Below are 13348 nucleotides of genomic sequence, written 5' to 3'. Positions count from 1 at the left end.
ACCAAGGCACTCTTTTTTGCCTTTCTAATAAAATTGTAAACTGCGAGAAATGCATCCCTGTTGTTCGATCCCAGTGAAGTCGCCCGAATAGAAAGAATGGTTGTCGAGGATAGTGATAGTTGTCGAAATGAAACTTGTAAGTTTTATTCCACATAAAAATCCGCGGCACGAGAGAAAGAAAAAAAGCTCAATAGATTCTTGTACAATGCAAAAGATACATGAAGGGGACACGGTGAGACCAGACCTGTGCAAGTAAAAATTTAGAGGTGGTATACGACATCTCAATTTTGTAAAGGAAACTTGAGGTTTCCTTGAAGGACACATTATTATTCTACGAAAAAGAAAGATGGTGGAATTCAGAAGACAATGTTAGAATGAATTTTGCGGAATTTTGCGACGTAGGGAAATTTATGTACCTAGTTGCATTTACACAATCTGATACGTCGGCAAAACAGATCGACGGATGCTTGTGCCAGTGAATCAGCCATTTCATTCAAGTGCAACCCACGATAAGCCAGCAGGCAAACAACTATACTTTCCGTAGGTTCGGACGAACCACCGAGCAAAACACATCGAGCATCCCTCAGCGTAACCACAGGAACGCACTCGTGCCACTATTGGGTCGTTCGTCGTCGCCTGCTTCGTGCACAGCTGGCTCCGATGCCGCTCATTATGCCAGCGTTCCCATACTGCCCCTGCCTCTGCGTAGACGCTGACGTCACAGGCCCACTGTCAGTCGGTGTGGGGATTTCGGTATCAAATTCCTTGCCTCAGTATATCGCATACATATCCCTCTGAAACTATTTGCCTCAATGTATCACGAAATGAGAACACGAACACAGCGGCGCTGAAATTTCAGGTTAGGGAGTATCCCTATCGACGTTGACTTTTCTATTCACGCATTTTGCACTGCGAGATGACTTGAAACAACACAAAAGCGTAAAATACATAAACAATTTTCATTCGAAACTGCATTTAGCACATATTAAATGAACACAGCAACCAGAATGTTCCAACAAACACTAAACTTTCTGACGGTTTTCTGGTCTCCTGAAGAAGTAGCTATATGACAACCAGTAACTCCCGCTACAATTCGCTCAAACTGTCTTTCTTCCGACGGCTCTGACAACTATCGGTGGGACAAGCTCTGACAGAAAGGCGTTACTTACATCTCAATCAATGACATAGTTAACGGCACATGTAATGTGATAGAAGAATCAGGTTGGCGCACGATTTCAGCATCACTGCTCTTAAAGTTCAGTAGATATGCGATAGTGCTTCTTTATCTGTTTTAGTCTTAGAAATATGTGTGCACCAAGCGAATTGTGAGTAAAAGGTATAGCCATACTCAAGCACGTAAATAGAATCATTCTTTTAAAGATACTTTGCAGACCCATAGTGGGCATTGCGTAAAGGGGGAGAGTATGCTAAAAAATAATAACATACTCAAGAATTAAGATACATATGTGAATACATATACAAAAAACAGGGTAATAAGTGCGCTGATATACAGTAATATAGTATTACAATATGTACAAAGAATGAACGAAAGACTTTTGAGCGCGACGCCTAATTAAAAAAATATATCACAGAGTAAAATATAAAGAATACACTGACAGGGCGAGCGGAACATTATTAGGCTATTACAACAGTATTTATTGCGTATTTGTACAATAATAACGGGAAAGGCAATGACAAGAACAGTATGTAATACGCTAGCTCATATAAAGTTGTTTAAAAATGCGTTGTTTCAAGAAGCCCAACATTTTCTTGGTCACTCTCAGAAGCTAGGCGTTGGGAAGGTTGTTCCAAAGGCGAATCGCTTTTGAAAGAGTGACGGAGCAGCTAAATAATTAGTTTTACTGTAGATGCGCATGAAATAGAACCGATTGTAGAATCGTTGTGACCTCTTAATAAGGAGGTTCAAGATGCAGAGCTGATGGCGCTGTGTTATAGACGTACTTATGAAATAATGATAGCAGGGCTATATCACGACGATCATGCAAGGGCTGTAGTCAGAGGCCGAGTTTATATTGTGTTATGCTTTGATTATAGTCATAATAACGTGAAATAAATCGCGCAGCCCTATTGTGAACAGGTTTGAGTTTTTCAATCAAGTATTTCTGATGGGAAGACCAGATGCACACAGCGTATTCAAGCATAGGTTGAACAAATGTTAGGTAAGCTAGTTTACGGATGTCCTTACTTGAATTATGTAATTCCGGTGTATGTACCCTAATTATCTTGAAGAATTGGTGCATATGCATGCAATGTGCGTTCACTACGAAAGAGTCGAAGTTAGGTTAACACCAAGGTATTTATATTGAGTATCCTGCAAAATAGTGATGTTACTTATGCGATCAAAACTTAGTGTTAGTATGCCTGCGGCTAAAAGAGACAATTTTACTTTTATAAACGTTTAGCTTCATAAGCCAAGTGTTACGCGAGAGAGAAATAAATTCTAGGTCTTTTGGGCGGATTGTATGATCATCGGCACCCTTGATGGAACCATAAAGAATACAGTGGTCCGCAAAAATGCGCACGTGTGAGGAAATGTTATTCGGTAAGACATCAGTGTACGGTAGAAATAGCAACAGCCGAAGAACGCTGCTTTGTGGTACACCTGATGTAACGTGTGAAAGAGGAGAGGGAAAATTTCATCGGCAGCACAATCGCTAGTGACCGTGATGAAGGATTTACCGAGTGACACTGCTTTTATGTCATTTCCGGCCTGATTAGAAACTTAGTGCGCGCGCAACACTGTTATACTCATGCAAAACTAGTACTTGATGAGAAAATTTGTGAATGACTTGTGTTTACCTTTTGTCATTGGAAAGTCTCAAAAAGCTTTAGAGAGCCAGAAACCTTGCGTTCGAACGCCACAGCTGCCCTTATGGTGCCTTTATGTAGAAAAGAATTCTTGTCGGCTTGCATTTTTATCGCGATTAGCATTCTTTGCTCACATCGGCCGTTTTGAGCATGCCGTTGTCATACCATCACCTTGAGCCGTCGTGTTCGTTTCGCCATCGTCACTGAAGCTTTGCGATTCCACTCAAAGTGCCGTCGTTGTAACGCCATCACCGTCACACACTCATCGTAATCCCGTTGCATCCATGCGATTGTCGTGTCATTCGCTTGAATGCGTCGTCGTCATACGATCTTCGACATGCATTCGTTGTGGTACCTTCGTTGTCGTGCCATCGTGGTTGTGCTATCGTCATCGTTCTAGAACAGTAATGCCGTCGTTGTCGTGCCATTGTCGACATCGTGTCGTCGTCGCGCGTTTGTTTTGCAATCGCTATCAATTTATATACGAAATCTCATCGTCCTCATGCCAGCCTCGTCATAGCGCCTTTGTCGTTTCGGCAACAGCGTACTTTCTTCGTCATTGTATCGTAATGGGGATGGCATTCAGTCTTGATTATGGTACCCTTGTCACGCCAACGCCGTCACTACATGCATGACAGCGACTGAACAGTCGATGTCATGTACCCGTTGTCAAACCGTCGTCGTCATAACCTCGTAGTCGTGCCGTCATCGTCGTTCCAACTTCGGCATCCACTTGTCATTCCGTCGTCCGCGTGCAGTTATCATCCTATTGTCCTATCCCCTCCATGTCAGCTGTCCCCGTCGTCGAACCAACACCATAATTCGACAGCCGTCACGTCATTGTGGTCATGCCAACGTCGTCACACCACATATGTCCCTCCATCGACGTCGTCCCTTCTTCCTCATTACACCCTCCTCACGGCGTCGTCGTCATGTTCATGTGCGATCCTGGCAAGCAAGTGGCACAGCAAAGTTGACCGATACCGGAAATAGTATACGTCACATGTATCCGAAGCAATGGAAGTCTAATCGCACTACCGTCCGCAGTCATCCTGGGATGCGTTCTGCCGTAAATGTTTCTGACTAGGCTTCAAGATGGTTCCGTGATGCTCCTTCCTAGTCTTCTTTTATTCTTCTCTCCGTGTTTGGTGCTCGTTCCCAGTGCGATTGACAGCTAAAAATGGATGTCAGCATTGTAACTGCAGTAACTGCGCATCTTCACTTGTGGCACGTAGTGTCACTGCCGAAACTATACCGTCCACTCTGTGGAACTGAGACGGACTTACGAAATTCTCAGATATTAGCGCAACGTCCCGAAAGCTCAAAAATCGGAACATTGAGCCAGACCGTCTGCGGTAATATCGCGAATCGTCATTAAGGAGTGAGGTTACTTAAAGGGAAGTCTTCTTTGTGCGCAGTGTTAGCAGCGTCCCCTTTTCTTTACGAATTCGCAAGGTGTGGCACCGGGCGCGTTGGTAATTGATGTGCACACCCTGCCAGACCGTCACACTGCAAAGTGCCTGAAAGAACCGAGCTCTAGCCTCAGATGCCAAAAACGGACGCGCACCCTCCACACGCTTTTTCCCAAACACATAAATGCGAAGTTCGATAATCCTTTAAGATCCAACTAAAGCATTCCATCTGTAAGCGATAGGCTTCTAGGTCAGCAAAGATCGCGGGTCATCGATATTTCTTTCAAGAAGTTGTGATTCACAGGAAGTACATATCTTTCTTGTTTGTTTAAGGCTGTTGCGCCCACCCGCTATTGTGTCCAGGGTTCACCCTGGACACAATAGTGGGCAAACATTGCACAGGGTGGCATGCGCAGTAACGAAAGAAAAAAAAAATGGATCTATTTATCTGTCCTTCTTACGTAAAACGACGCGCACGAGACCACCGATTAGGAACGCAAGCTAGATAAGAAAGCCCGTCCGCTCCCGCGCGAGCGCTGGATTCGTGCCTGAAGACATCGCCATGCCTTTTACTGGACAGCGGCGGGTCCACCGTTTCCGCGACCACCCCGTCGCTGGCGTCAACTGGCGACGGACGCGGTTCGTCGACGAGGTTCCGGATTCGCGTGTGTGCGGCCTCTGCCGCATGATCCCGAAACGGGCAGTGCTGCTGCCGTGCTGGCACATTCTGTGCCAGTCCTGCCAGGAAGCCTGTTCCCAAGGGAACACTGGGCAGTGTCCCTTCGACCAAGAGCCATTCCAGGAAGCGGAATGCTTTGGTGCCGACTTCGCTGCCAGGAAAGCTAACAGCCTGAAGGTGAGAAAGTAAAAAAAAAAGATCGCGTAAGAACCACGCACTGTGGAAATCGATGTCATGCGAAGTATTTTGCAGCAACTTGGCTATATAGCATTGTTTTGGGTTGTGCAAAGCGATGGCAGGTGTACCAACGTGTTTGTGTAAATTTAGTATTTGTGTGTGGGTTGCGGGTGAACGTTTGTGTGACTATGAAGCAGTGCGACGGCGAGCATCTTGAAGATTGTAGTATTTCAAGAGTATGGTCTCTACGTCAGCCTTTCGACGCGCGCTCACGACATGGCGCTTGTTGGATTCTACGTGGTGTAGTGCAAGACCGCAAGTTAAACGCCGATTGTGACGTCATCCTCGACTACATGTCGTACAGTCATACGTACCTCTCATTATGTCACGTGGCGTACGTTAAACCGACGATGGCGTTTTTGTACTTTGGTTCGGCTAACTCGGTTAACACGATTAACTTGGGCGACCATGGAGTCGCTATAGCGTCACACAGTTCGTACGTAGCGTAAGCTGTTAGGAAGAAAATACTGGAGCAAGTGGGCCGGTCGCGAACAACAGTGTGAAAACGATGCCTCAAAGCGTGAGCTGCCACACAGAAAGCAGACCAGAAAGTTGCTCCCGCGTCGAGTGTCACAGAAGCTTAGCCGGGCCGACAGCCACTAATAACCGCCGTATTCATAAATGTAACTTAACTTCAAGCTCATGCTTGACTTGATTTAAATGACGCCTGGCATTAACGTGCCCAAGGACGCCCACTGCGTTTCCTTCGGCACGCTCCCGATAGGCGTCACCTAGATCAAGTCAAGCATGAGCTTCAACTTAAGTTGCATTTCTGAATACGGAGGTAAACCAAAGTAGGCGTTTTTGGAGCGATAGCGGTAGGCGTTCCATCGTGGATGACAAGTGTGCGTGCGTGCGTGTGTGTGCGCGTGTGTGTGTGCGTGGCACTAGGCCTAGCGCGCGCGCGCTGTAGCCTAGTGATGAAAGCACCCGCGGCTGCTATGTTTGACGACAGGAGTTAGATTCCACCATCGGTCCCATATTTTATTTTTAATTAAGGGAGGCTAAAAAGGAACTTCTCTTGCTGCCTACTTATCCTCCATCAAGTGTGAACAATAGGGCGGGAAATGCATAGCAAAGAATTAATAATAATCAAACAATTTGTGTTGTTGTTTTGCGAAAATCTACATTCGCATTAGTTGCATCAGTGCATTCTACACGCATATTACTAAAAATGTGGCCGTCTTTCTATGTTGTAAATCTTTGCTGTGAGTTGCGAACACTTCATTTTTTATGCTATTCATCCGAACTAGCGTGCCAGACATGCCCCCAAGTAAACCTCAGTAGGATCCATTAAATCTCTTTCTCTGTTATTTTTCGGCTTTTGTGAGGCGCTTATTCGATAAACATTCCCCACTAGTAATTTGCTTGGGGAATAAATGCCATAGCGGTGCCATTACTGTACATAGTTACCAAAATCTCAGTGGAATGTGACTAGCTGTCTGACTACATTCGACTGTCTGACTGCATTCGCCAATTTCTCCGGGTAGTAAAATGCGACTAACCGTCGCGTACGACTCACGGTTACAAAGTCAATAGTGGATTATGTGCGAAGCCCTTACTAGCTTTCGGTTAGCAAACGACGGGACCTTTTTTTTTTTTTCGGACCATAGCGTCATGCCGTAAAAGTGGTCGCGGGTTCGTATCTCACTTGCGGCGCAGCATTAGGATAAGATTCCAATTCAAGATATGATTGTTTGTAGTTCCCGTTTGTTTATTTGTGGCCCTTGTACAAAACAGGTCGCGTAGTTTACTAAGCAAAACGTAGTGCAGTCTTGTCTCAAAGTGCTCTACACCTTTAGTAATGGTGCCGAGAGTAACATTTAAATGTACCTAAGAAATGTGATGAAAACTGGCACAGCGAGTAGTAGCTTACAAAAGCCTTAGTAATCATAGGGAGAAATCTAACTGGAACTGACATTTCCCAGGGACAAAAAGAAACTCCAGTAATAGAGACTATTCAGTAAGTGTGCCATTCTCATGGTCAAAAATACGTAGCATGCTTCAATGAAAGCAGCCGACCAGGCGAAAAAAACCGAGATCCGCATAATCACGCTGTTTAGTCATATTAGTATCATGTGTCAATTAACGGGCCAGAAGAATAAGCTTTCCAACGAACTCAATTTTATTTTTTTATTTTTTGCTAGCCTCACCATATAAAGGGACATAAAACACACCCAGATGAAGAATTGGGGAATCTGATTGTTATGTTTAATTTCGATGTGAAAGTAATCAGGCTAAGGAAATGGAAGTGGGTGAGAAGTTAACTTGTCACAAATGTTAGCCGAAGCCACATCCTCCGCATTAGGCGTGTGTTAGTTTACCTGGATGGATGGATGGATATTATGAGCATCCCCTTTGGAATAGGGCGGTGGGTTGCGCCACCAAGCTCTTGCTACTATACTGCCTAATATCCAACCTAGGTTAAACAAAGAAAAAACGAAAAAAGAACTCTGAACTACCACGCCAATATTTTCTGATCCCCTATTGCGAACTGTGCTTTTGTACGTCTCCGTTTTTTGTCGTTTCCCTACTTTTCTTCTACCAATCCTCCAGTCGCCTCTTACTAATGTCTACTGCGGACATGTTTGCTTTACCACAGCTCCCTCTGAACCCAAGGGCTTCAAGGAGGCCAGTGGTGCCTAAATCGGCCACTGGGTAGACGCCTTCACATTCTAATAAAACATGCTCCGTAGTTTCCCTAGCTTTACCGCAGCAAGCATATGCTTCTTCTTCCTTCTTATATCTCGCTTTATAGGTGCGTGTTCTAAGGCATCCCGATCTCGCTTCGAAAAGTAATGAGCTTCCCTTTGAGTTATCGTAAATAGTTTCTTTCCTGATTTCGTCTTTTGCTCTTAAGTATTGCTCATGGCAGGTTTCTTTTCCATTGCCGCCACCCGTGAGATTAATTCAGCCTCTCTGACTTTCCGCTTGACCTTCTTTGTTGCTGTGTTGTCCACCCTACAGGCCGCATACTTGCTGGTAAGCTTCCTTGTTCTTTTCCTCCACTGTGAATCAATGTTTTCCTGTACAGATACCTGAACACTCTCCCAGCCCATTTACTTTCTTCCATATTCCTCAGCCGTTCATCATACTCAATTTTACTGCGAGCTTCCCTCACTTCAAAACTAGTCCACCCCATATCATCCTGCACAGCTTAATTTGTAGTCTTCCCGTGAGCGCCCAATGCGAGGCGACCCACTGACCTTTGGTTCTCGTCGAGTCCTGATTGTACCCATGATTTATAGCAAACAACCGCATTTCCAAAAGTAAGTCCTGAAACCATTACACCTTTCCACATGCCTCGGAGGACCTCGTACCTATTGTATCCCCATAGCGCTCTGTGCTTCGTTATGGCTGCATTTCTCTTCCCCTTTATTGTTATGGTCTTTTTCTGTGTTTCCATATATCCATTGCCTTCGTTTATCCATATACCAAGGTATTTATATTCTGTTGCCCGAGGTATTTCTTGGCCCTTTATCTTTACTGTCTGTTCACTGTTTTTATTGAATACCATAACACCTGATTTTCTAGCACTAAATTTCATACCTAAATTGTTGCCTTCCTGTCCAGAGATATTAGCCAGACGTTGCAAATCACTTTGCTTGTTAGCTAGCAACACAATATCGTCCGCATAAAATAAACCGGGGAGTTGCTGCTCTATTACTGTACCGGCCTGTTTGTACGAGAGATTAAACCCGATATTACTTTCCTTTAGCGCCTTCTCGATCCTCACCATGTACATCATAAACAGCAGCGCGGATAAAGGGCACCCCTGCCTCAGTGCCTTGTTGATATGAACTTTCTCCTTGCTCCTCATCCCTTCCCATTCAACGCAAACGGTATTTTATAGGTAAATCTCTCTCAAAAGCTGTAGCTTACCTATTAAGCCACTGCAGCGCCATCTTTCTGGCCACTTCGCTGAGTATTAGTGCGTGTGTGTACACGATTGGCCACCAGAGTGTTAGCCAGCGCCTCTCAAGGCGAAGGCGGCAGACTTGGATCACCCTCTTAGTCGCAGAGTACGTGAACTTTCGAGAGCGAAGTTGGACAATAAGCCCCTGCAGTCTACCTTTCACTCCAAGACTGCCAAATTGCGAGTGACTCGCAACAATCACTCAGCACTGGCGCACTGTTTACAGTCATGAAAGCTCGGTGTACCACACCAAAGTTCGATCCCCTAGACAACGTAACCAACACCGCCAAGTGCTAACGTTGCTCCTCGATCTGATCGCTTGTCAGTCATTAGGCAAGTAGTGCTCGATGAAATTGACCGACGGGATGCGTCATCTCTACGATGTCACCGGCAACACGTTATTTACGTCCGCCTACTAAGATTACGTAGATCTACTAATTAAATTGTACGTTATTTTCTCCTTCTTTTTGCTATCCAGGTTTACTGCTGGAACGACGTGCACGGCTGCGAGTTCGTGGGCACCGTGGAACGTGTCCTTCGGCACTACGAGTACGAGTGCACTTTCCACACCGTCGAATGTTTGCGGTGTGGCGAGGGAGTCCTGCATAAAGATCTGCCAACGCACTACGCGGCCGGATGCAGTGCCGGTGCTTCTTCAGCAGCCACGGAGAAGTCGTCCTCGGAGTCTACGGCACTGGCACTTCACGGCGTGAACAGCGCACTGGAGGATCTGAAGTCGCATTTGGCAGACCCGAGCTGGGACCAGCTTCTGTCAGCAATCCAGATCCAGATGAATGAGCTCATGGAATACGCCAGGAGTCAGGAGACCAGGTGGGCTGAGATAAGCCGACAGCTCGGAACATCCGAGCAGAACGTAAAGGGCGACATGGTACCAGTGGCGGCCACCAATTCCTCGACAGTGTCCCACCAGCTGCCTTCTGGTCGACATCCGGTGGAGGAGGCCGGCGAGTCGTCGTCGCTGTCGTTGCTCTCGGAGGCGGCGCTGATACTTCGAAAGTTGGAACACTTCGCCAACCTGTCATTCGAAGCTCCGAAAGGTTTGCGGGAAACTTTCCGACAGGGTGGTCGCCACGGCATCATTGTTCACTACAAGACTTACGACGTTAGCGTTCGGAATTTAACCAGTGTAGTGTTGTCAACGCGGAGCTTCAGTGAACAGTGTCAGCGCGTGATTCATACCTTGACCCTCGAAAACTGTGACCCGGTTTTTCTTTGCAAACAGGGCCTGGAAACGTTCGCTCAAGTTACGGTGCTGCACATGAGGGACACGTACTTCACAGTTGCCGTCTCCAGGGAATATATTGATAAGACTTTTTATATCACTGTGAATATCGAGTTCTACGGGCTGCTGTCTGGCTCTCGGTGTTTACCACCTGCATGGCGTGTGGAAGTAGCAAGTGAGGACGGATGTGATGTAACTTCATTGTCTTCCTATGACACGCCTTGTAAATGTATACTCGATAAAGACTCGTTGCTACATTTTCACCGCGGATTTAAGATATCATGTGATTACTTGAAGAAACAGCGCTTCAGCAAAGCCGGTGTAATGTTGTTTATTATAGAGCTCTTCCATGAAGAAAGCGAGCAGTCGGGACCTTCCAGCGCCTAATGTTCATCACTACTAATCCAGTATCGCACGACTATATCCTCCTCTCAGTTTACCATATCCGTGTGATGTCGGCATAGCAAAGTTTCGGTGGGTGTTCTGCAATCCTAAATTAGTACATGCATGCACGAATTGTGTTCTACTATAATGTACTAGCAATACGCAATTATCAATTGTCTATTGGCAATTATTAGCAATTAGGTACTATACTGCATCCAAATTAGATTATGGAAGCTGCAATAATGAATAGTGATGATTATCAGTGCGTGAGGCCAGAAATAATTTAAAAGAAATAATAAATATACTTTAAATAAATTTGCTTGAGGTCAGCTGGTGACAAGCGCCTAGTAACGCACACGTGTTAATGCGATGAAGTGATTGCTTACGTTAACTTTTTGTCTTTTCAGTTTGTTTGTTTTTGTCTGTGCTTCTGAATCTATTCAGGACACCTGGCAATAAACGTTAATTGGAAGTTAGAGCCTGTCCAGTCCCTGTGCCTTCTTTTGTAGATACTGCGCTAAGACAGTATTATTTATGAATTAACTAGCCCGAACCAACGGTTTACTCTAAAATGTGCAGCGTAATTTCTTGTTCCACATTTTGGGTGCTTATTACGCCAAGCATTTATAGCGTTTTCGCATTTATGAGCCTCTTACATGAAGACGTTAGCGTATGTTCAACGTATTTTTTTATTGTTTGTTTATTCAGCTCTTACACAAGACGCTCCCTGCGGTTTACAAACTTGTTGCTTCAGTATCGACACTTTCGTATCTATTAAGGCCCGTGTGGCTGCTAAAAAGATTGATTGTAAGACGAGGTCGGTGTTTGACAGAAATCAAATTTATTGGACGTCACAACGATGTGGAGTCGCTGCTTCTGTGTTGTGTGTTGGTATGGAACAGCAATTCCCCGGACAGAGTGCTCACGTTGGAAGTCTTTGTGGCACCGCTCATGACTTTCAACCCTATTTTAGGTAAGCGCTTTTTCTCCGCTGGCAATGAGTGGTGTATTAACATCGCGCGCAATGAGCAGCTCCGTGTGTTAGATAAGTAGTGTTGGAGAATGACGAAATAACTGGTTTCGTTCCTTCTGGATTGAGGTGATACTTACGCTTGGATACAGTTGTTGTTGATGACGAACCTGTTTCCATACTCCAGAGCATATGCTCTTTGTTATTTTCCCGACATGCCGGCCCGAAGCCCCAAAAAATGCCTCGAGCAACGGTTGAGCTTCGTATCAGCGTTGTTGTGAGCGCGACGAAGCGATGAATGGGCGCACGGTTGTTTAGAGCATCTCTGCTTGGTAAAGCCTGCAATCGAACTTTGCATATTTCGCGCTTGTCTTGCGTTAAATCTGTGGTGTATTGTTTATTTTTATTTCATCGCTTTCAGTGATTGCCTTTACCTCTCAATAATTAAGCAATATATTGTTCCGTTTCGTGAAAAGGTTGCTGGCCTATCGCTTCACCCACGCTAATTCAAGCTTTGTAATGCTTTACATCTTTCTTCATCATCGTCCCCCATCATGCGCCTTTTTCTTGCCTCTTTCTTTCCCTCTTGCCCTACCCCCAACGCAGAGTAGCTGGCCGACCTCTCGCCATTCCGAATCATTAGGCCTTTCTCTCTCTCTCTTGTCATAACTGCAGAAGAAAATATGAGGCGTGCGGATTATTTTTGCACGCCTACTTGTTTCTAGACGGTGCACAGAAAACAATGTACACGAGTGCATTCGCGTTCCTACGCAGTCAGAATGACATTTCTTTTTTTTAATGCGAAAGCATATATGCCCCGTGAAGCGGAAAAACCGGCATCCGGCGTTAGCGTACGATAGTACCAAAACCCACGTGACCAAGTGATGAGGTCGCGTTTCCGGTGCTGCACATGCCGGAAACGCTTTGCGATATCCCATGGTGAACAGCCCCGGCGCACTCCCAAAATTGACTCGGCCCACACCCAAAATTTGGGTGGCCCACCTCCAAAAATTGGTTTTGCCCAATTCAGAAATTGAGTTTAGGCACGTACAAAACCAACCTGGCCCACTCACAAAGTTGACTTGGCCCACCCCCAAAATTTGTGTGGCCCAGCCTCAAAATTGAATTTGCCCAATTCGAGCACATGACCAAAGAAACAAAAGTTTCGCGCGTCATAGTATGTACCCAGAATCGCACCCCGATGACAAGTGCAGAGCGTGCTGCAGGGAGTGCTGGAGTCTTCTCGGGAAGACTCTATAAACAGCATGCACCTTTTCTTATCGCGTTAGATATCGCACATTTTTTAAACCCTGGTGAATGATAGCGGAGTCGCCGGGAAATGTGGAGACATTTCGGAGTATTTGATAACTTATATTGCAGTAAACAGTTTTATTTCTCCATTCTGCCCTGAGAAAGCTAACAGTTAAGAATTCTGATTAACCGGCAAATTGTTTTTCAAGGCTGATGTATCGTTACAGGATATATGCGCTCTAAAACAGTTTAAAGAATGCACCAGCCTATTGTAAGAGTGAGCGCTTACTCTACAGATCAGGCAATGCCAGCTGTCTCAGATCGAAACGCCTGGCATCCCGGCGGCAGCATTCTAGTCATATTTATTGCAGGGTTAATTTATCACCCGCATCTGCTCGTTAAGCCTTGCTTCTCACTGTTACTTGAG

At 45.4% G+C, this 13348-nt stretch overlaps 1 protein-coding gene across 1 annotated transcript; it reads left to right on the top strand.

Moving 5' to 3' along the window:
* The first annotated feature begins 4656 nt into the window (after positions 1-4656).
* LOC126527404 (uncharacterized) lies at positions 4657-11178 on the top strand. Its single transcript, XM_050175225.3, has 2 exons — positions 4657-5097; positions 9552-11178. The coding sequence occupies exons 1-2, from the start codon at positions 4804-4806 to the stop codon at positions 10701-10703; spliced, it is 1446 nt and encodes a 481-aa protein (XP_050031182.3). The 5' UTR covers positions 4657-4803; the 3' UTR covers positions 10704-11178.
* Positions 11179-13348: the final 2170 nt, after the last annotated feature.

Source organism: Dermacentor andersoni, chromosome 9, assembly GCF_023375885.2.
Source record: "Dermacentor andersoni chromosome 9, qqDerAnde1_hic_scaffold, whole genome shotgun sequence".
NCBI classification, from domain to species: Eukaryota; Metazoa; Arthropoda; class Arachnida; order Ixodida; family Ixodidae; genus Dermacentor; species Dermacentor andersoni.
Note: the sequence above shows the minus strand (reverse complement) of the source record. Positions and strands in the feature narration are given on the sequence as shown.

Coding starts and splice junctions, on each gene's coding strand:
- LOC126527404 (XM_050175225.3), top strand. CDS start 4,804: ATGCCTTTTACTGGACAGCGGCGGGTCCACCGTTTCCGCGACCACCCC. Junction 5,098..9,551: donor GGAAAGCTAACAGCCTGAAG/GTGAGAAAGTAA, acceptor TTTGCTATCCAG/GTTTACTGCTGGAACGACGT.